Source organism: Nomascus leucogenys, chromosome 4, assembly GCF_006542625.1.
Source record: "Nomascus leucogenys isolate Asia chromosome 4, Asia_NLE_v1, whole genome shotgun sequence".
NCBI lineage: Eukaryota > Metazoa > Chordata > Mammalia > Primates > Hylobatidae > Nomascus > Nomascus leucogenys.
The window spans coordinates 68,591,475-68,616,326 of NC_044384.1; the positions used below are offsets into that span (position 1 = coordinate 68,591,475).

The following is a 24,852-nucleotide window of genomic DNA, read 5'->3' on the forward strand; positions in this document are numbered from 1 at the left end:
ATGATTACAGAAGTAATGGGAGTTATGGGACAGTGCTGCATCAACTAGAGTATAACATCAATAAAGAGAAATTATAAAAAAGAACCAGATGGAAATTCTACAGCTGAAAAGTGCAATGACTAAAATAAAGTCAGTACATGAGCTCAACAGTAGATCTGAACTGGCAGAATAAATAATTGATCTATTCAAGACAGATCAATAGAGATTATGCAAGCCAAAGAATAGAGAGGGGGAAAAATGAGGAAAAATGAAAAGGGCCTCAAAGAAATGTGGGCCATCATTAAGCACATTAACATACACATAATGGGAATATTAGAGGGAGAGAAGAGAGAAGAGAATGAAAAATATTTGAAGAAATCTTGGCTCAAAACTTTTCAAACATATTGAAAAATGTAACTTACATAACTAGGAAGTTCAATCAACTCAACTCCAAGTAGTATAAACTAAAAGAGGTGCACATATGGATACATCACAGTAAAAATTCTGAAAGTCAAACACAAGGAGAAAAATCTAGAAAGCAACAAGAGAAAAATGACACATCACTTACAAGGGAACCCCAATATGATTAACAGCTGACTTCGCAGCAGAAACAAGAGGTCAGAGGCAGTGGCATAACACTCAGCCTCACATAAAGTAAAGCTGTCTTTCAAAACTGAAGGTGAAATAAAGACATTCACAGATAAATGAAAACAGAATTTGTTGTTCGCAGAACCACATTAACAAGAAATACTAAATTAAGTTTTTCGGGTTGAAAGCCATTTACCCCAGATGATAATTCAAAGAAGGAAGGAAGACCTCTAATCCATAACCTAACCTTCTGCCTAAAGACATGGAAAAAGAAGCAAAATAAACTAAAAGCAAGCAGAAGGAAGAATAAAAATTAAAATGGAAATTAAAGAATAATAGAAAAATAGAGAAAACCAATGAAACCAAAAGTTGGTTCTTTAAAAAGATCAACGAAGCTGACAAACCGTTAGCAGACTGGCCAAGAAACAGAGATAAGACTCAAATTACTCAAATAGGAAATGAAACAAGAGGGATTACTACTGCCATTAAAGAAATTAAAAGATTATAAAGGAATCCTATGTATAATCATATACCAACAAATTAAGTAACTTAGATGAAATGTACAAATTCCTAGAAAGATACAAACTATGAAAACTGACTCAAGAAAAAAACACACAACAGACCTATAACTAGTGAAGAGATTGAATTAGGAATTTTAAAACTATCTACAAAGAAAAACCCAGGCCCAGACGGCTTCACCATTGAACTCAACCAAACATTTAAGGGATAATCAATACCAATTCTTCAAAAACTCTCCCCAAAAATAGTAGAGGAGGGAACATTTCCTAACTCATTTTATGAGACCATTATTACTCTGACAACAAACCAGACAAAGGCACCATAAGAAAACTATAGACTATTATCTCTCATGATATGGACACAAAAACCCTCAACAAAATACTGACAAACTGAATCCAGTGACATATAAAAAGAATTATACAACTATGACCAAGTAGGACTTATTCCAAAGATGCAAGTGGTTTAACATTTAAAAATTAATATAATACATCATGCCAATTAAATAAAAATCAACAGGACTTAAATGTGTAAAGAAATTTTTGTCCTGTTACAAAAAAACACACAAACTGTTAATATAGTAGTCTTTCTACTGTCTATTCCTAAAAGTATAAAAAATAATATATCTTAAATTATAAGTTATTTCTTATGAGGTCAAAATTATGTTTGCTTTAAAACGGACACAAATGTATTATTTTACAAAAGTGATAATCAAAACCCTACCCAACGTGAAGGATCACTGATCAAATTAATAAAAAGTGCTGATAATTTGGTCCGTCGGATTTCTTGACATGTTGCACATGAAACTGCCATGAAGCATTCAGCACAAGCCTTTCGGACTCCCCATACATTATCAGAACAAAGCTGGAAAAATCTGGGCAGCTATGTGAAAAGGAAAGAGTCTTGTTAGTTGGATAAAGATAGCAGATTTCATTAGTTATTTCACTTTCATTTTCTGCTTTCATGCTTTTTTTGTTTGTTTGTTTTGAGACAGAGTCTCACTCTTTTGCCCAGGCTGGAGTGAAGTGGTGCGATCTTGGCTCACTGCAAACTCCGCCTCCCGGGTTCAAGCAATTCACCTGCCTCAGCCTCCCGAGTAGCTGGGATTACAGACGTGTGCCACCACGCCCAGCTAATTTTTGTATTTTTAGTAGAAATGAGGGTTCACCATGTTGGCCAGGCTGGTCTCAAACTCCTGACCTCAGGTGATCCACCTGCCTTGGCCTCCCAAAGTGCTAGGATTACAGGTGTGAGCCACCACGCCCAGCCTCAGTGTTTTAAATATTGGATTGTCTTAAAAAGTAGGATCTATTAGTATTTATACTCAACAATTTTCAATAAATCACATCTAATTTACTGTCTATTCCTAAAAGTATAAAAAATAATATATCTTAAATTATAAATATATAACATATAATAATATACCTTAAATTTTAAGTTATTTCTTATGAGGTCAAAATTATGCTTGCTTTAAAACGGACACAAATGTATTATTTTACAAAAGTGATAATCAAAACCCTACCCAACATGAAAGATCACTGATCAAATTAATAAAAAGTGCTGATAATTTGGTCCATCGGATTTCTGGCTATGCAAAAGCATATTGGATTGTCTTATGCAATATTTCTGGCTATGCAAAAGCACTCCCAACAATCATAGCTTAAATGTTATATAAGAGCTTGCCCCTGAACTTAATTATTTTGCATAAGAGATGGCTTCAGAAACTCTTTAGGTATGGTGACTTATACATCAAGTATATGCATCTTGTGTACTATTTAAAACTAACTTGCTATAGATTTAATATGCCATCAACATTCTTGAGGGTTGCAATAAAATTAAAGATTCAATTGAATAAGTAAGAATTGATTTGCTTAACAGAAATGGAAGAGGTAAAAACAGATCAATGGTTCTGAAACATATCTATATTTTTAATAAATATCAAAAATATAATCCAAATGCCCAGATTACAGATATTTAAACTGCTAAATTCAAAATTATTATCTTTCTGGTTTAAATTCATGGAATTGTGTTAATAAAACTTTGGAGTAAATGTGTGCATTTCAAACTTTATGTACTACTTTGTAACACATACTGTTTACTCCTTTATATCTGCAATACTTACCAACATTTCTTCAGTAGCTTGCTGGCCAACTACACTGCAAATATCTCCAAAATTGGCGGCACAGACCTGACAACAAAAGCACCATTGACATTTCAAAATATTACACATAAGGTTCTTCTAAGACAATCTTTTAAATGTCATGTATCAGTACATTAACCACTAGAACTATGTTCTTAAACAGAAGAAAAAAAAATGACAAAAAAATACCTTTCGAACGTGAAACATTCTGCAATCGCAGCACATCTCACAAAACCTAGGGAGGATAAGACGCTCTGTAATATCCTTCCCAACCATGGGAGCCATTTTGCACATTATCTAAAATAAGTAAGAACAAACACACACTGAAAATATCAAGTAAGCCTCCTTCAGTTAAATTAAATAACTTAATAAAAGTATATAATTTGAGGAAACATAAAATGATATGGCATCATTATACTATATACATCACAGAAAACATTCATAGCCAATTATTAATTTCATCTTATTTATCTAAGTAGGAAACAAAGACAGATATTAACCACAATCAATAAAAACAACCAATAAATACTGCATGCCCAGTAAACCCACAGAAAATCCTAACAATTTCATTTTTGTCCAGTTTCCATCTTATTACTACTTCATCATTTTGCCTGGTAATTTTAAAAGCAAAACAAACAAACAAAAACCTACATTTTCCCAATTTAAAAAATTGGTGACTGTTCACAGGGAAAATTATCCCCAGGAAAGATCTAGATTCAGCATATCTGTACTGCTAAGAAAATAATTCAGTCCTCGCCTTGCAAAGCACCCTGTGAACTAAAGCTCATACATATCAGAACCATGTTCTGGTTTTGCAAAGCTTCAATTCCAGGGAAAGCATGAACACAGTTCTGATATAGGCGTGTTTCAGTTAACACAACAGCAGGCAAAGTGAGGATTAACTTTATTTGAAAACTGGCCCTCTATTTAGATACACTGCTCCCACAGTTAATACAGAAAGAAATGGGATAGCCTGTCATCATTTATCAATTGTATCAATTGCTAGACTGTACAAACAGGACAAAATAAAGAAGTAAAAGAGATACAGATTGCAAAGAAAGAAAATTCTCTCTATTCAAATATGACATGGTTGTCTACATAGAAAATCAGAAGGAATCTACAAAGAAGCCACCAGAATAAATAAGTATGTTTAGGAAGGTTGTAGGCTATAAATTAGAACATAAAAATCTATTGTATTTCTACAAATTAGCAATGAACAATGAACTGGAAACATTTAAAAACAGTATCACTCACAGGAGTACTTTTAAAAAATATGAAATCGAACGAAATACACACAAGAACTTTCTGCTGAAAACTACAGAAGATTAAAGATAAATCAAAGACTTAAATAAATAGATCTACCATGTTCATAGACTGTGAAACTGGCAATTCTCTCCAAATTGATCTACAGATTCAACACTATCCCCATGAAAATCCCACCATCATTAGAACTAGAGACAATGCCTACGTCTCCTAAATCCCAAAACCAGTTTTGTTTTTTGAATAAGCATCTCCACGCTCTAGTTAACAATCCAAAGTTATGCTGTGTATTACTGATGTAGCATAACTAAATTTATTTAAAAATGAATTATTTTTATTAATTAAGAAATTAATTTTTATTAAGAAATAATTATTATTTCTCTATTAAGACAGAGAAAATATGGGAGCCATGGAATATAAAACATGACCAAAAAACAAACACAACTGTAAAAGAATCATAAGACTCCTACTAGCACTGGATATAGTTTTTAAATTTCTTATTATAATGTTTTACTAATTTTACACTGCATTGAGAATTATAATACAGCAAGTTAAACGGCTCAATATAAACCAAAAATTAAGCCAAGACCAAAACTGACTTCCTTCATTGCAAAAATCCTAAAGTAAAAAAAGAAATAACGATGTTTTAGAACTAGGAAGAAGTGGTCGTTATACAACTTTATGAATATATTAAATGCCACTAACACTTTAAAATGATTTTATGTCATGTAAGTTTCACTTCAATAAAAATATTACTGAAAAAGTAAATTTATTATTAACTGGTAACTGACTATCTAAAAATAATAGATTCAAGAAATTCTTCAAAGGAAAGAGACTAGAGAGATCATCTAATTCATCCCACTAATGATGATCCAGACGTACTATATATAGTGTGATTATTAAAAAATATCAACAAAGATGCAACCATATTATTTTAGGTTTAAGGAGTGAACTCTTACTATCCAAATAGATATGAATAAATTTCCAAACGAATTTATCACTTTTCTAATTTACCATCAGAATTACTACTATCCGAACTCAGGAACCACAGATATGAATCACAACAGATACTACTCTATTCTAATTCATGCCCTATCATGGCCTTCAAGTAATCAGAATATTTGAAAACCATGTCAAAAAAACCCAGAAACTTCCGATTACATTTGACTTTATGATGTGCGTAATGACTTAACAATCTGTATATTGTTCTGATAACCATCACTAATGTCATATATCCTGGGAAATGTACTTGCCTGACCATCCTTCCCACAAAGACTGTATCTGTCAGAGCAGGAGCGAAGTATTATTTTACTTCCACTGTGCTTACACAGTGCCTAGAAAAGTGTTCAATACCTACTGAAGGGGTTCAAGTGTTTCTTCGTTCAATACAGGGTTTTTAAAATTTTAACTACACTGATAAAATAACCATTTCAGTCTTCCATTTTGACATAATAATTTACAATTATTTATTATTTTCTTACTGTGTGCAGAAGGTACATTTTCCTTTGTAAGCCTTTCTAGCCCTGATTGTATTTCAAATTTAATGATCTGTGGCAACTTTAACAGAAAAATGTTAAACAAGGTAAAGCAGCCTTTTCTTTTCTTTTTTTTTTAAGACAGAGTCTTGTTCTGTCAACCAGGCTGGAATGTAGTAGAATGATCTCGGCTCACTGTAACCTCTGTCTCCCAGGTTCAAGTGATTCTCGTGCCTCAGCCTCCAGAGTAGCTTGGATTACAGGCATGTGCCACCACACCTGGCTAATTTTTTTTTGTATTTTTAGTAGAGATGGGGTTTTGCCATGCTGGCCAGGCTGATCTCAAACCCCTGGTCTCAAGTGATCCTCCCACCTTGGCCTCCCAAACTGCTGGGATTATAGGCATGAGCCACTGCGCCCAACCCCGGCCTGACTTTTAATAAGCACCTCTTATCAGCCACATTTTGCATAAATGGAAAAATGGCATTGGACTTACAGCCACAGCTTCTGTTTTCACATCATCATTGCTATCTGGGGCGGTCAGCTCTATGAGGACAGGGCACACTTTGGTCTCCACATCAAATCGTTCAATGAGCTCCTGCTCCAACAGAGCCAGCAAAGCTGCCTGACTTGTTTTCCTCACCTAGGAGAAAAATAACAACACAAACAAAGTACATATGCAACATGACAAAATTCTATCACTTGATTTTTATAAATAAAGATTTCTCATCTCAAAGGGACCCATAACTGGCAAAACTCTGCAAATGAATATTTGTGTTTATTTTCTTCAACTATTACAAAGACTACAGAACTTGGTAGATTGTGTTTTAACAGAGGAAGTGGACAGAGCCATCCTGGTAAAAGATGTCTCACAAAGTAACAAACATTTTAAGGGACCCCTAGGAGGTTACCAAGTGAGACTGCAGTTACTAGGCATTGTCTATAATGGCATTAAAGGGATCTACTAGATTTGTCAGACTCTAAACACATCTTATCTAAGATAAATGTTCATTTTTGAAAAACAGTAAAACATTCCAAAGAGAACACTTAGGCTAGGCTATTCTCCATATGTTACACTACATAAATTTCTTTTAAGAACCTATAAATGGTACTCTTACCTGATTATTCTGATCTGCAAGATATCTAACCACAATAGGTAGTAAGAATTTTGAAAAAGCATATGGTATTGAAGGTCGGTTTTCTTGACAAAACAGTGCGATGTGAGGCACTTGTTCCATCAGCTCCGCTCTCACAGTTGGTTCTATTGAAATAACGGCAATGTGAGCAAACATGTTCTCCTGCAGCAACAAAACCTTTATCTGTTCTTGAGGGTACTTAGGAAGGCTTTGGACTTTCATCTTCAAAATATAAAGGACTTGAGACAACATCCTTTAATTCTGCAATCCTTTTCAGAATCATACACAGATCAATCCCATAAGTGAAAGGAGGACCTTATCTTCAACCCAAGCTTCTGTTGTTCACAGTACGCACTGAGTATCTAACCATTTCTTAACAATAAATAAATTTATTCATCACCTACACTGTGCCACACTGTGCTAGGGGTTAAATATCCTATCTGGTATTTACATCAATACTCTGATACATACATAGTATTATCCATAAATTCCACTACTTAAGAACCTACTAGGACAAGTCATAAAAACTAGTTCCTAATCTCAACTTAGTCAATAAATGAAAGACATATAATTAGACTTAAACTAAGACTAAAAATGAGTAAACGAAAATCAAAGATGACAAATATCTTTTAAAAACCTGAAAAGACCCAAGTGCATATGGCAAATTTAAATGTGAGAAATATGGCATTTCAAATTTCTGGGCTTCAAAAAGATGAAATGTCTAAGAAGCCATAGTAGGAAAATCGGCTAGTTAGCACAGAACAAAAGTTCCTACTGCACATCATAAAGATCAAAAGTACTAAAAGATAATATTAAATGTTCAATCTTGAGGTGGGAAGACAAAATCCAAAAATCAATCATAAGACCAACTAATTTTACTTTATAAAAACTTTACTATAGGCTGGGTGTGCCTGTAATCCCAGCACTTTGAGAGGCCAAGGCGGGCGGATCACTTGAGGTCAGGAGTTCCAGACCAGCCTGGCAAACATGGTGAACCCTGTCTCTACTAAAAACACAAAAATGAGCCAGGTGTGGTGGCGCATGCCTGTAATCCCAGCTACTCCAGAGGCTGAGACAGTAGAATCATTTGAACCCGAGAGGTAGAGGCTGCAGTGAGCCAAGATCGTGCCACTGCACTCCACCCTGGGCGACAGAGCAAGACTCTGTCTCAAAAACAAACAAAAAAACTTAATTACAGATAACAGACACCACACTCAGTTAAAAGGGATAACAGCCTGGGAGCAAATTCATGTATAACAGAGTATTAGGAAGTAAACACACTGTTCAAATAAATAATAAGAAAGAAAATAAGGATACAAGTAGGCAATTCATAGAAGACATGCAAATGACTGAAATACAGACAGACATGATGATTATCAGTAACAAGTCATTGTATCAGACCTAACTAGAACTTTGGTACCCATTATTATTATGCATTATTAAAGTTACATTAAAGTAAATATGTATGAATATGTCTCCTAGGATTTCAGATATCAACAGAGAAATTAACATAGCTTTAAGTAGAAAATACAGTATTTTGCAAAGCTCAGAATCTTATCGACAAACCAATATCTGGAATTTCTATTATACTGTTGTACCATGTGAAGTTGGCCAGATATGAACAAAATAGAGTGTTTCTGTTTTGAAGAAAAACCTAATTTAAAAAAAAGTAAACATACAGGCCTCTGCTTTTCTCATGGATCCTGAATTTTCTAAGTTAACGCTGACAATTGCTTATATTTTTTAAGCAAAAGGAGGACACAAGTTATGGTTTCAGTTAAAAATGAAATCAGCAACTTTTCTTTGTTCAAAGCCCTGCTTAGGCAAATAGACTAACAGGGGGGTGGAGGTGCAAATAAAGCCCAGAACAGACGCATGCATGTACAGACAACCGATTTATTAAAAGGTGAACTGGGAAAGATGGTCTTCCCAGTTGTGTCAACTGGCTACTCACATTAAAAAAAAAAAAAAAATGAAACTTGTCCTCCACTTCGTATCATGCACATGAATAAATTCCAGGTGGAATACAGATCTGAATGTCAAGGCAAAAAACAATAAGGCTTCTCTGTGTTAGAGAATACAGGAAAAGATATTTATGACTTTGAGATTGGAAAAAATCTCTAAGAAGACACAAACGGCATGACCCATAAAGCAAAAACACTTCTCTTCTTTAAGAAGCATCACTATGAGTGCAAAGACAAGCCACAGAGTGAAAAAGATATCTTTAATACACATAAATGACATAGGGCTCATATGCAGAATGAATTCCTGTAAATCTGTAAGAAAATGACTGTCAATTTTTTAAAGGAGGAAGAGACTTAGACATTTCAAAAAAGAAGAAGCCGGGCACAGTGGCTCATGTCTGTAGGGAGGCTGAGTCAGGTGGATCACTTGAGGTCAGAAGTTCAAGACCAGCCTGGCCAACATGGAGAAATCCCATCTCTATTAAAAATACAAAAATTAGGAGGGCGTGGTGGTGCATGCCTGTAATCCCAGCCACTCAAGAGGCTGAGGCAGAAGAATCACTTGAACCCAGGAGAAGGAGGTTGTAGTGAGCCAAGGTCATGCCATCACACTCTAGCCTGGGTGACAGAGTGGGACTCCATCTCAAAAAAAAAAAAAAAAAGATACCCAAATAGCCAGTAAGTGTATAACCAGGTATGAACTTCATTGGTTACTGCGGAAATGCAAATTACAACCACAATGAGATACCACTATACATCCATCCATTCCAGGGGAAAATAAAATAAAAGCAGATGGTAAATTTTGGGGAATAAAAAAATCAAGATAAAAGCTAATGAAAGGTAAGGCAGAAGACTGAAAGGTTCTCAGCTGCTTATTTGTCTAAACTAAGGACACGAATTTCATTCACTTCAGAGCTATGTTATTATTCAATAGTCTTTATCTTACCCAGATATCGCAGTAAGCCCAGTCCTAAAAATTAGAAACCTCAGGGTCAAATCCTCTCTCTTCCTCACTCTATCCAGAGGTTAGCCTTGGAATCCCTCCTAGTACTTCAATTTCTATCCAACAAGTCATCCTTATAACAATTAACTGGCTGGTCACGGTGGCTCATGCCTGTAATCTCAGCACTTTGGGAGGTTGAGGCAGGTGGATCACTTGAGGTCAGAAGTTCCAGACCAGCCTGGCCAACATGGTGAAACCCCTTCTCTACTAAAAACACAAAAATTAACTGGGTGTAGTGGCGCACGCCTGTAATCCCAGTTATTCGGGAGGCTGAGGCAGGAGAATTGCTTGAACCTGGGAGGCAGGGGTGGTTGCAGTGAGTGGATATCACGCCACTCTGCTCTAGCTTAGGCAACAGAGGGAGACTCTGTCTCAAAAACAAAAACACCCAATTAATTGGTACAGTCTTCCAATTAGTCTTCTTGTCACCCATCTTTTTCACCATATCAGTTCATACTGCTACACTACACTGTCCTAAATCACAAAACAGGTAAAGTCATCAGCATGGTTTATTATAAACCTTTACAATCTAGCCCTCATCTAACTTATTTAACAGCCTAATTTTTCTAACTTGGAAACTCAGCAGGTTAGTCTCATTGTCAGGTTGGCCTCACTGTTGACCAAAGGGGCCACCATCTTGAACTCCTCTCTCTCTGTCTTTTCCCCTCCTGGGTATGCCCTTTTCCCTCTCTACCTCCCATCATTCTGTCAAATCCAACTTAAATGTCACTAACTTTCTGAAGCCTGCCCTGATCCTTCCCACTATAATTTATTGTTTATATGTTGGCTGCATTCACTAAACTGTTAACTTGATGACAGAAATCCTTGTTCACCTTAATAACTGCTCTAGCATTTAATCTAGAACCTGGTATAGAGTATGCACTGTTTGATGTATACTGAATGAATGGAATTATGTCAATAGAGACATTTACTATGAATTTACCAATGTGAGAACATATTTTAAAATACACACAAACACACTTACAAAAAAAAAAAAACTCTGGAGTTGGTAAACAGGTAAAGGAAAACACAAATCTATCCTTAAAGAATATCTGTCTCTACTAAGGAATATAACCATAATAGGCTATAACAGTGCCATGAATTTATGTTAAATTGTTATTTAACTTAAATCAAATTAAAAAAATAAGTAAAAATTATACTTGATGAGACCCCTCTTAAAACCATTCTAGAACAAGCATATACATAAGCAATTATGTACACAAAGGTAGATTATTGCTCAGTTAAGCCTACAAATGTTCTGCCCACCCTGTAAGAATATTAGAAACATTAAAGGCTTATGTAAACATTTAACATACTCCCATTAAAATGAACTGTTCATCAAAAGATGAGCTTGTCTAAAAATTAAAAAATAGGGCTTGCTGAGATGCCAAAAAGTCTGTCAGAGGTGGAAAATATACTTTAATAAAGATAATAGATTTAAGGAAAAAAGTTCTAAAATTTTTGGATGGTTTCTAAAATCAAGTATAAAAATATGCTTAATATTACCTTAAAATAGTTTTATGTGTTAAGTATTAAGTATATTTTACTACAACAAAAGATATATTTATAAAAACTTTAACATCACCATTTTCTAAGCCTTAAATCAAGTTTACCTCTTTCTTAAGCAGACTTTCTTATCTTCACTTTGGAGATAAACCAGCTTCAGTTTTACAAATAGTTAATCAACATTTTTTGCAAGTGAGAAACCACACAGAAAGCAAGCTTTCTATACTTGCCTAAAATAATTTGTAGCCTCCTCCATCTCTTTTAATGTATTCAAAATTATTCTATATATTTTTATTAATCCTAAAATATTAATATACATGATACAAAACAATGTTTTTAGATTTGTTTTGATGAGAAATTTCTAAAATTAAACTAAATGAGCCCACTGTAAAATGTCCAGGTCTCAGTAACAAATTTTACTTTTGTTGTCACTGATGGGTTTGATAATTACTTAGGAAATATTTTAAAGCTATCTCATATCACATTAACTTTTTCATTAGTTTTTAGAAACACAAATTTGGTCAAAGAAACCTTTCTAGAACAGAGTAAATTCACTTTCTCCACATATACCTGAATCATCGGCCAATCTGCTAATTCTTTCCAAAACAGCAATACAATCTCTTTCATCATCGCAGACTTCCCTCAAGGTATCCAGCAAACTCCGGGCCACCATTTGTCTACACAGAAAAACAAAATTATGTATGTTCAATGGCATCGCCAGCTAATATCCAGAATTTTAATTTTTTGAGATAGGGCCTCATTCCTGTTGCCCAGGCTGGAGTGTAATGGTGTGATCACGGCTAACTGCAGCATTGACTTCCCTGGCTTAAGTAATCCTCCCGCCTCAGCCTCCTGAGTAGCTGAGACTACAGGCATGCACCACCACACCTGGCTAATTTTTAAATATCTTTAGTAGAGATGCTGTTTCACCATGTTGCCCAGGCTGGACTCAAACTCCCGGGCTCAAGCAATCCACCTGCCTTGGCCTCCCAAAGTGCTGGGATTATAGGCATGAGTCACTGCACCTGGCCAATATCTAGAATTTTAAAAGACAAAATCTGCATATTTTTTAAGAAAATTTTATCTTATTACATTATTAAAACATATATTAGGTCTATAATTTTCTAAGTGGCAAATGGCAGTATTGATTTTATTTTAACAAGATGAGACTGAATATTTACAACTTTTTTTAATCTTTATCTAACTGATTTGGCAAAAAGTCACCAAAAATTCATTTCAGTTGTCCTTCAATTATAATGAAAAAACACACTCATTTATTATACAAAATGTTATCCTTACATATTTTTAGTAGTATGAGTTTTGCATAGCTATACCCAAAAAATCTGAACCAAGACTTTCTGATTTCCCAGAAAAGTGTGATACAGGTGGTCTGGGATCATAGCTGGACAAACACAATGCAGTAGGAAGAGTGCTGGCTCTTGGTCACTGCTGTGTGACCCAGTGACCTTGAGCATCACTCGTCACACAGCAGGTATACAACATCATGTGCTGAAGGAATAATGTACGTCCCAATAAGCAATTTACATGAATACCAAAATTATGTCCAGTGGCAGAAAAGCAATGGTAATTAATGGTAATTTTTTTGTAAAGAAAGCGTGTTGTATGCTTACTAGGATCAAAGAATAAACAAGTACAAAACTGCTCATGCTATGATTATGAATAAAACTTGGTGACTCAGATTGTGCCTGTTAATAATACCTGCTTTAAAGTAGATACTTTCATTTTCCCTACTGAAGTTAATAAAACCACCCTTCCACTTCCACTTTAACAAAAAGAATATGCACATACCTGTTAAATACGTTCTCACTTGCAGCATACTTGTCCAATCTCCCCAGGGGCGTCAACATTTCATCTTGTGAGACAAAGTCCAGGGCTGAAGGTATAATAATCACATCAGACTCTGAGCTGTAGTCATCCACACCAACTATCAGAGACATCAGAAATACTCCTTATAACACTTTGAAACTAAAATGTACCCCTTGCCTGTCTGAAGCAGTAAAAATCTGTTTCTGGAATGGTACAAAAAAAATCACAAGAGACTCTCAGAATCAATCCAGAAGCCACAAATAACTAAAAGATACCTCCTCTCCTTTTTCTACAGATATGTTCTACTTGGCTCTATAAGCACAAAGTTCTACTTGGCTCTAAAAGCACAAAGGTCAGAGGCTACAGAAACTCAGTATGCAAGAAACAATGATCAGTCTTGAGAACATGTTCAATCAAGACACTAACAACTTGTGAATAGGCACACAAAAAGTCAAGCACCGATATAGTTAATCCTGCAATGTAGAAGATAAAGCTAATGAAACTGGTATCTAACTTCACTTAATAGAGGAAAGCTAAAAACATTAGTATATCTATATGCATTAAACAAATATTTATTAAATACATTTGTGCCAAGTACTAGGGTAGATGCTGGGGAAACAACAATGAAAATACTAATGTTTCTGCCTTCAAAGAGCTAATATTCTACAGAAAACAATCTACTTTAAAATGATCATTGTAATAAAAGTATGTATTAATACAAACTAGAAGGCCAGACACCCATTCAAGCTGCAGGAGAAGGAAGAGAAGACCAAGAAAGAATGGCTAAAAACTAACCAAAAGGTAATTATTTCAAAAGAACCAAGCAATGAGTGAAGGTATTGATTAAACAGCATCTACTACCAAAGGAGTCAAGGAAGAACTGAAAGGTGCCCACTGAATTTGGTACTTTTGTGCCATGCTGTGTGACAAGGGCGATTTTCCATTGTATGAAAGCTGAGAAGCCAAACCTGACTGAAGAGGTAAAGGAAAATATAATAAAGTGAAGACAATGAATACAAAATATACTTTCCAGAACTGTGGTTGTGATATAGTAAACTGGATTAGATTACTAGCCAGGGCATTCAAGCAAAATAAAGATTATTTATTTTGTTTTGTTCCTAATGTTTAACAGAAGACAAAGATTTACATATGGTTATATAATGAAAGTAAACAGTCAACAAACAAATATAAATTGAAGTTTTAGCAATAAGAAAATATTACTGACAGAAACACCATGAGGTTGGAAAGGATGGGATCCAGAGCTAAATCAGGGCCTTTCCCAAAGCCCTAAGAGCTTTCCAAGAAATTTTTATTATTATTTCCTGGCACTTCTATTCTATCCCCTGCATTACTTGATTTACTTTCTCAACAGTGCCTGTCAACATCTGGTACGTATTAGTTGTTTTACTTATTGTCGGTCTCTCTAGAGTAAGTTATTGGCTCCATGAGGACAGAAATTTATATCCCATACACTGCTTCATCTCCAGGATATTTCCAGGCACAAAGTAAGCATTTAAGTATTTTTGAAACAAATAAATCTGTTCATCACTCACAATGAGATTTTTTTGGCTTTGCTCCTTTAGCTCTTTTCTTAGGAGAGAAAAAGAAAACCACCTAAGAAACTCCTCCCAAATGTTGCTAAATGAGAGACAGAAAAGATTCATCATTTCCTGATGAACTGTTATTGCTATTAGGGCATTTTTAAATGCTTGTTTTTAAAGTAAATGTGCATATACCATGGGCCCATCTTACAGAACTGACTAAACAGGTAACATTTTTACTCCCAATAGAACATTATCAAAAAGAGACCACAACAGCTCCTTTTGTTAAAATAAAAATAACTTCTGTACTTAAAGAATACTTAAACATGATCTTCCACTTTTGACAAAGGATGGGTTAACAGGAATCAACTTAACTCTCACACCTTAAATGGTAAATAAATAAATAAAAAAATAAAAATGACAGAGCCAGGCATGCTGATAGTGTCTGTAGTCCCAGCTACTTAGGAGGCTGAAGCAGGAGGACTGCTTGAGCATGGGAGGTCGAGGCTGTATTCTTCTATAACTGCATTTGTGAATAGCCACTGCACTCTAGCCCCTGAGAAACACAGTGAGACCCCCATCTCTTAAAAAAAAGATAAAACATATGAAGCCATGGTTTCAGACACTGGACAAAAGACAGTACTGGACAGTGATCTCTGAGAAAGACAGGACAAATGAAATGAGCCCTATATTCCTCCAGCTAACTTCCTGGAAATAATTTCCAGAGCACTAGCAGGGTCCAAATATAATCCCAGCAGACTCCTCGAGTTGAGGAGACAGAGTTGAGAATTCAGGGAGGCCAAGGCAGCTAGAATTGGCAGAGGAAGAGTATCAGAGAGGAGGGACCTTCACAGAGAAAGAACTTCAGAAAGCTGCAGAAGGTCCCTTTGAGTCTTTAGGTGAGTATTGAAACAGTTTATGTGTGTGAGGAAACTACTCAGTATTCTGGGAAAAATAACTACCCGAAATGATCAAGTGAACGAATCCTCGATTATCACAAAGGACAAGGACTAGTTTATGTCTCCAACAACAAAAATTTTAAAAATTCTAAAATAAATGAGGCAAAACGCCTAAGAAGTGGCAAATAATTCTCCTAGTTTTGCCTAACAAAGCTTAACAGGCTTTAAAAGAAACAAACTATCTCCAAGAAACTGTGTCACAGAACAAAACTCCAGTATGTAAATGAATATAAAAATAGCTAGCACTCAACAAGGTAAACTCTACAATGTCTAGCATCCAATAAAAAATTACTAGGCACACAAAAGGCAGGAAAATACAAACCATGAGGCAAAAAATTCTACAACAGAAATAGACCCAGGACAAAAAATATAGAATTAGTAGATAAGAACATTGAAAGTTATTTTAACTACATTCCATACATTTAAAAAGGCAGAAAAAAAGAGCACATTAACAAGAGAGATGGAAGATGATATGAAAGACCTAAATTGATCTTTTAGAGATGAAAAAAAGATACGAAAAATACACGGGATGGGATCAAGAGCAGATTAAACATTATAAAGGAAAAAAAATGTGTTACCTTGAAGAAAAAGCATGAGAAAAATATCCTAAATGAAACAGAAAAAATATGGAGGAGGAAGAGAATTAAGCATCAATCAATTGTAGGAAAACTCCAAGCATCCAAATATATGTGCAAATGGAGTCCCCAAAGAAGAATGGGAGATATAAAATATATTTGAAGAAATACTGGACAAAATTTTCCCAAATTTGATAAAAACTATCAATCTACAGACAGATTCAAGGGGTTCAATGAAAGAAACATGAGCAAGAAACATGAAGAAAAGTATACCAAGGCACAATATAATCAAATTGCTTAAAGCTAGTGATAAGAACTTTTAGGCAGCTGGAGAAAAACTCATGTTACATACAGAAAAACAAAAGAATGATAGCAGACTTTTCCATCTAAAATACAAGCCAGAAGACAGTAACATCTTTCAAGTACATAAAGAAAAATACCTACAACTCCATACCTAAGAAACAGAAATCTTTCAAATATGAAGCTGAAATAAAGATTTTTTCAGCCATACAAAAACTGACATCATCATCAGCAGACATACACTATAGGAAATAATAAAGCAAATCATTCAAGCAAAAGGAAAATTACACCAGATAAGAATCTGGATCTATACAAAAGAATAAAGGGCATCAGAAACAATTAATATGGGGCCGGGCACAGTGGCTCACGCCTGTAATCTTATCACTTTGAGAGGCCGAGGCAGATGGATCATTTGAGCTCAGGAGTTCAACATCAGCCTGGGCAATATGGTAAAACCTTGCCTCTAAAAAAAATACAAAAATTAGCTGGGCATGGTGGCGTGCACCTGTAGTCCCAGCTACTTAAGGGGCTGAGGCAGGAAGACTGCTTGAACCTGGGAGATCAAAGCTGCAGTGACCTGAGATGGCACCACTGCACTCCAGTCTGGAGGACAAAGCAAGACCCTGTCTCCAGAAAAAAAAAGAAAGAAAAGAAAAAAAGGTTAATATGTGATAAAAAAAATTTCTTATTTTTCAAATCTCTAAGATAACTGCTTAAATAAAAATATGTACTAAAAAATAAATGGATAAATATATATTGTGGGGTTCACAACATATGTAGAAGTATAATGTATGACTATAATAGCACAAAGGCAGGAAAAGGGTAAAGTATACTGTTATGAAGCTCTTACGCTGTGTGTGAAGAGATACATATTACTTGAAGTTAGACTGTGGAAAGGTAAAAATGCATATTAATTATAAACTCTAAAGCAATCATTATTTAAAAAGAAACACACATACACCAAAGACATATAACTACTAAGCCAGTACACCCCATAAGTAATCTAAAAGAAGGCAGAAAAAGAGAATAAAGGGATCAAGGAAGAGATGGGACAACAAATGAGAAACAAGAAGATAAAGAGATTTAAACACAACCATATCAGTAACTACATTAACTGCAAATGGTCTAAATAGCCCAACTAAAGGCAGAGACTGTCAAATTGGATTACAAACAACACCTAACCATGAACATAAGTACACAGTGCAGCTTATTCTGGTCTACAATTCATAGCAAAATACCTTATTAATTATAAATCAGAGCTGTAAAAGCCACTCAGCCACTCTCATCTGGCCTCAGTTTTCTCCTTTATAAGACTGTTAAGCTAGCATAACCTTGAAGCACCTTTATAAAAGGCTGTAGAATTCTATGACTATGACCAAACTGTTTCATCAGTCTCATACTTGTTAATCTTAAAGATAAACAATAAAATTGATTCTGGCCCATAAAAAGCAGAGGGCAGTGGAAAAAACTCCTACAGCTGTGACTGTCAAACATAATTATGTTCAAGACAAGCTTGGAGCACTTACCTAAAATGCAGATACCTAGATCCCACACTCAGATACTGATTATGTTAGTCTGGAGTAAGGCTCAGGAGCATTTATTTTTAAATAAATAACCCCACTAATTTAAATGCAGACTGTTAACCATACTTAAGAAGCATACTCCTAGAAGGTAACAAAATCAAATTCTACTTCAAATGTTTTACTACCACTCTATCATGATTGATAATCACTTCCATACAAACGGAGTGTTCCACTCTGGTACAGACACTGGGGACAAACGTTCACTTCTATTTCCCAAAAAAAAAAAAAAAAAAAAAAAAATTACAATCCTAGGAGTAATCTCTGAAACACACTAGAAGGTACAGCTAGAAAGATAATGGAGAAACTAAAACTGAGTACTAAAAAATATTCAGCTAACCCAAAATAAAGTCTGGAAAGGAGTAACAGAGGAAAAAACCATAAGTCAAACAGAAAATAAATAGCAGAATCACAGACCTAAATGCAACTAGATCAATAATTACATTAAATATAAATGGACTAAAATATTTCATTTAAAAGGCAAAGATTATCAGACTATCAGAAATATAGTCTGACTACCAGGGATACATTTTTAAAGACAAAATTTCAACCATTAGGTTGAAAATAGTTTTTCAAAAAGATATAACACAAAATAGTAAGCATAAGAAAGCTGGAGGCCAGGTGTGGTGGCTCACGCCGATAATCCCAGCACTTTGGGAGGCTGAGGTAGGTGGATTGCTGGAGCTCAGGAGTTTGAGACAAGACCAGCCTGGGCAACATGGTGAAACCCCATCTCTATAAAAGATACAAAAATATTAGCTGGGGGTGGTGGTGCACACCTGTGGTCTCTGCTACTTGGGAGCCTGAGGTGGGGGGATCACTTGAGTATGGGAGGCAGACGTTTCAGTAAGCTGAGATAGCTCCACTGCACTCCAGCCTGGGTGACAGAGTGAGACTGTCTCAAAAAAAGAAATAAGAAAAAAAGCTGGAGTGGCTATATTATTATGAGACAAAACAGATCAAAGACAAGGAGTATTACTAGAAATGGAGACATTAGTACTTCAAGACTCTTGAATTCTTATGTAGCTCTGCATAACTAAAGTTTACAGATTCTTGAACACTGTAATAGCAGCAATAGCCCTATACTGTTTCATGGCTTTTAAAATCCAGCCTCTTTCACTGATGAAGTAAAAAAACCATACATCACCTTTTAATGTTATTTGAATTTTTTAAATGACCAAAAAGCAAATAATACAGTGTTCAAACCAGGTTGTTATTGTTACTGTTGTTGTTGTTTTTTTTTTTTTGGGAAAAAAAAAAAAAAAAGCGTATACTGGCCGGGCACAGTGGCTCATGCCTGTAATCCCAGCACTGTGGGAGGCTGAGGCAGGTAGATCACTTAGAGGTTAGGAGTTCGAGACCAGCCTGGCCAACATGGTAAAACCCCGTCTCTACTAATACAAAAAAATTAGGCATGGTGGTGCGTGCCTGAAATTCCAGCTACTTGGGAGGCTGAATCACAAGAATCACTTGAATCTGGGAAGTAGAGGTTGCAGTTGAGCCAAGATGGCACTGCAGCACTCCAGCCTGGGTGACAGAGTGAGACTCTGTCTCCAAAATAAATAAATAAATAAATAGTTTTTTTAAAAAGCATATATTAACAGTGACCACTCTGAAATGCTTTTTCTAATTATATCTGTTCTCCCAAAATACCAATACTCCCTTCTTCCCTATAAACTTACTGTCTTAAATAGGTGTCATTGCTAGCTGAAGGGGAGCCAGGATAAAAAGTTAAAGGGAAGATCACTCGTAAGCTCAAGACAGATTTCCAATAAATAATTAAATAGGTATTTTTCATTTTGCAAAACCTAATATTTAATTATAAAGTAAAAGATTCCATGAAAATGTGGCACATCTTTTAATTGAAAATTGGGTTTTTGGTGAATCTTAACAGAACAGAATAGAATCCTAAAAGAATAGCTTTTTTTTGTTTTGTTTTGTTTTTTGAGACAGAGTCTTGCTCCGTTGCCCAGGCTGGAGTGCAGTGGCACAATCTCAGCTCACTGCAACCTCCACCTCCCAGGTTCAAGCAATTCTCATGCCTCAGCCTCTTGAGCAGCTGGAATTACAGGCAGGCGCCACAACACCTAGCTAATTTTTGTATTTTTAGAAGAGATGGGGTTTCACCATGTTGTCCACGTTGGTCTTGAACTCCTGGCCTCAAGTGATCCGCCCGCCTTGGCCTCCCAAAGTGCTGGGATTACCTGCGTGAGCCACCGCACCCAGCCAAAAGAATAGAATTCTTAATAGGAAGAGAAAACCTAGGATATAAACTAAGGCCCTATACCTAAAGCTTTAGTTCATCTTATCTCTAAGACCCTTTGAAAACTGCTGCTAAACATAAACTAGGCTCAATATAACCTTCTAGTTCCAAATCATGAAAGGAATCAATGTTACAATCCAAATAAAGAGAACATCAGGAAGGAAGATGACAAGGGAAAGAAACAACAAAACAACAACATTAATCCTTGTTACCTATAGAACTGTCTTTTTGTATAGATGTGAGATTATGTAACAGCACAAAACAATTGTCATAGTTCCAGAAGTATCCTCTCTATATACTACTTGCAGTTTCCTGAATCTAACATAGAAATCCAAAGTAGCAGAAGAGAAATTCCAATTTTTCGCTTTTTTTAATTTAAGAAAAAGTGCTTAAAACGTAATAGTTTAAAAGTTGCAGCCGGGCGCGGTGGCTCATGCCTGTAATCCCAGCACTTTGGGAGGCCAAGGCAGGCGGATCACGAGGTCAGGAGATTGAGACCATCCTGGCTAACACGGTGAAACCCCATCTCTACTAAAAAATACAAAAAAAAATTAGCCGGGCGTGGTGGTGGGTGCCTGTAGTCCCAGCTACTCGGAGGCTGAGGCAGGAAAATGGCATGAACCCGGGAGGCAGAGCTTGCAGTGAGCCGAGATCGCACCACTGCACTCCAGCCTGGGTGACACAGCAAGACTCTGTCAAAAAAAAAAAAAAAAAAAGTTGCACCTTTCCTTTGGCCATGCGCGGTGACTCATGCCTGTAATCCCAGCACTTCGGGAGGCCAAGGTGGGCTGATCATCTGAGATCAGAAGTTTGACACCAGCCTGGCCGACATGGTGAAATCCCATCTCTTCTAAAAATACAAAAATTAGCTGGGCTAAACAGGAGAATCGCTTCAAACCAGGAGGAGGAAGTTGCAGTGAGCCGAAATCACGCCACTGCACTCCAACCTGGGTGACATACCGAGACACTGTCTCAAAAAAAAAAAAAAAAAAAGGTGGGCCCACCATAAAATTGTACATAGTCATAGCAAAATTGCGTGAAAAGAACAGAAGATTTTTAAGGTAAGAGAGATCTGGATTCAAATCCCATTTTGTCACTTATTATATTCATCTATAAAATAATGGTTAAGACTTTTAAGACACAGTGATAATGTCTGCAACAGTGTTAGGCAAATAAGCAAATGTTCCCTCCCACTTTGCATTTCAGTTTGTTTCTAGATACAGAATATCTGTGTGTGGTTTCCAACTGTTTTTGTTTTCATTCATTTCATGCAACCAGTAAGTAGGGAAACTATGTGTTTTTAACAGTTTTCATTCAACCAATCAGTAGTCTTAATATAAATAAGTCAGCACATATACTATCTAATGTCAGGCACCAAACAAGGAATATACTATAAAAACTAGAAAAAAAATTGTGCATGTATGTACATATATGGGTATACGTCATATGTATGTGTGTGCATACATAGACATACACACTCTACTAAGAAAAGATACATGGTATAAGACTGTATACCAACAAAATATGCTGTTAACTATTATACTTCTAAGTTCACCCTGATAAGTAAGAGAAGGCTTCGAAGTCAAGCCAATTCTTGGAAAATACACTGGAATTTGCCAAGCAGGACAGAGGAGGAGGGCATTCTAAGCAGAAAATTCCAAAGATAGGGAGTCAAAGAAAACTATTTCATGTCTCCAAAATTACAAGTAATTTGGTATAGCTGGGGCATAAGGTTGATACAGAAGCAAGGCAAAAGGAGTAGGGAAATACGACCAACCAAAATCGACTGACTCTGCCTTCTGATTTTTAAAAAGTAACATTAATACATTTTGCAAAATCATCTTACCTGGCTAGAGAAATCACATTACTACTCTGTAATTCAGAATGACATTTGAGATTTTTCCAAGCAACAACTTGACTCAACATAACTGTTATCTCGGAAAAACAGACAACTCCAGGCAACATGTATACTTACTCAACTATGCTACAAAAAAATCTGACTAAAATTATCAATTATTAAGATTTTTTTTTAATTAAGAAACAAAGATCATGTTATCACTTCCAAGCGAGATGACCTGTTTTTACACAGCATTCTAACAGAACTTCAGGCTTCATTTCCTAGCACTCCTCTTCCAATGATCCTACCAGTCTTAGTTGCCAAACAGTAAGAGGGGGAAGGAAGGAATACACAGAAGCCCTAACCTTCTCAAGAGTACAATACAGTCATCTCTCGGTATTTGCAGGGAATTGGTTCCAGGACCAACCCCCAATGAACACCAAAATCCAGGGATGCTCAAGCCCTGATATAAGATGGTGTAGTATTTGCATGTAATCTATATACAGGTTCCTCTGTACCTTAAACCATCTCTAGATTACTTAACAATGTAAATGCTATGTAAATAGTTGGTTATACAGTATTATTTGTATTTTTTAAATTGTTCTGCTGTTTTCTATTTTTAAAAATATTTCAACTCACAGTTGGTTGAATCCCCAGGTGTGGAATCTTGAATGTGGAAGACCAACTGTATTCTCCACCTGCATCAATACTGTAAGTATGACTCTTTTCTATTCCTTGTTAAATATGCTCAAATATACTACAAATTCAAGCTAATTTCACGGTCATTCAATAAGAATCTTGAATCTACAATTCTTATCAAATCTTACAATCCTTGGAAGATGTCCCAAATCTCTATTTATTAAAAGTCCCTGAAACCATCTTCAAAAAACCCAACTTCCATTCCTACCTTATTATCATCACACATGCATTTACTCTATTCTGCCAAGTTGGGGTGGGGGCGGGGGGGCAGGGGCGGAGGGGAGAAGTGCCAGCAACCAAGAGAACAAAAGCAAGAAATAGTCTGAATAGTGCACTTGACCACCATACATCCAACTCAGTGAGCATACACATGCTTCAGAGTGTGAGAGAGAGATGGAGAAGTGCTATTCCCTCAGCTTGTCTCAGTCCCCACAGGATTCTCAAAAAGCCATGCTGCTATGGTCTGAAGACACCTATTTTTCCAACAACATGGCTCTTAAACTCCAACCATCTCACCCAGGACTCAACCATAGAAACAATAATGTTACAATGGTGAAAGTGAATGTCGCCATGAAAACTGTACTTTATGATCCATAGAAAGGTATTTAAGGACCAGTCTCATTACATGCGGTTTTTCCTTTTACGGTGAATCTAGAACCTAAGCTTGCTATTCCCTAAAATGGCTTTTTCTCATCAAACTTCTTAAAGGTACAGTTCCCCCTTGGCAGCCTTCACCAAGACAAACAAAATGTCTTCTCTTTCACTCTGTGACTCTTCTCAAAGATCAGCAATCCTTCTCAGACCAATTGGTTTTACTTCTCTACAGCTTTTCATAATGCTGACACCTGCCATCCCAACATCATCTTCTTAAAATTATCTTAAGTCTCTGGAAGTGCACAATCCTGAGTATTTTTCTACTCTTCTGGCCTATTCTTGCTTACTTCTCTTTTATGTAGTAGTTTTCCCTATACTTTTGTCCTTATACATATACATCACACATATACCCTCTTCCCCTCCTTGGTAAACCCAGTCATTTGCAGCTATCACATATTGTGCAGATGACCCATGAAGTCATCTTGTCCTGATCCCCAGAGCCATATTTCCAAGTACATTGTAAAATCTCCACCTCCATGTCATATTTATTCTGAAAACTAAACTGTCCAAACTACTCTTATAAAATCAGCTCATCCTCATGACTTTCCAATCACCATCATTTTTCCCACTCAACTTCAGATACCAAACACAAGGTCTTCATTTATTGTTTAAAACACTATTCTTTCTTGCCCCCATATCTAATCAGTTCCTAAGAACCACAAATTCTGCTTTTATAAAGTATTCTGTATCTATTCCCTCCTTTTAAGTTCCCAACACTCTAACTCAGAGACTCTGATATATTTTGCCTAGAGCAAACTGGGGTATTCAAACCCCATGAAGGTACATGAAGATTTATAACTTAATAATTACAACTTTATCAGATTGGATAACTCTAAGGGATTTTCCAGACCCCAGCTTCCAGGGGTTTCTATCCCAAAAATGTGCCTGAGGGTTTTGGATCCAAGGCTTTTCCTGTTCACATTCTTGAATCTGAGAAAGGCATTATCTCTAAGCTAACTGTCTCAAAGCTACTAGGATGCACTGCTCCAAGATAGAAAAAAACCTTCCACACTGAACAATGGAACCTTTTGAAATATTGATGAAAATGTT

General features: G+C 35.9%; 1 protein-coding gene across 4 annotated transcripts in view; it reads right to left on the reverse strand.

The window, feature by feature from the left end:
* PPP4R1 (protein phosphatase 4 regulatory subunit 1) overlaps positions 1 to 24,852 on the reverse strand; it is a 72,241-nt gene that overhangs the window by 34,657 nt on the left and 12,732 nt on the right. For 2 of the 4 annotated variants that reach the window (XM_030810761.1, XM_030810762.1), the window contains exons 3-9: positions 13,377 to 13,461; positions 12,138 to 12,244; positions 7,077 to 7,219; positions 6,455 to 6,601; positions 3,413 to 3,520; positions 3,206 to 3,271; positions 1,807 to 1,965 (exon numbers count right to left, since the gene is read on the reverse strand). In XM_030810761.1, the coding sequence (XP_030666621.1) occupies positions 1,807 to 1,965; positions 3,206 to 3,271; positions 3,413 to 3,520; positions 6,455 to 6,601; positions 7,077 to 7,219; positions 12,138 to 12,244; positions 13,377 to 13,461 (815 nt within the window). Of the gene's footprint in view, positions 1 to 1,806; positions 1,966 to 3,205; positions 3,272 to 3,412; positions 3,521 to 6,454; positions 6,602 to 7,076; positions 7,220 to 12,137; positions 12,245 to 13,376; positions 13,513 to 24,852 lie in introns of all 4 variants that reach the window. The other 2 variants (XM_030810763.1, XM_003262078.4) reach the window with 1 other exon arrangement.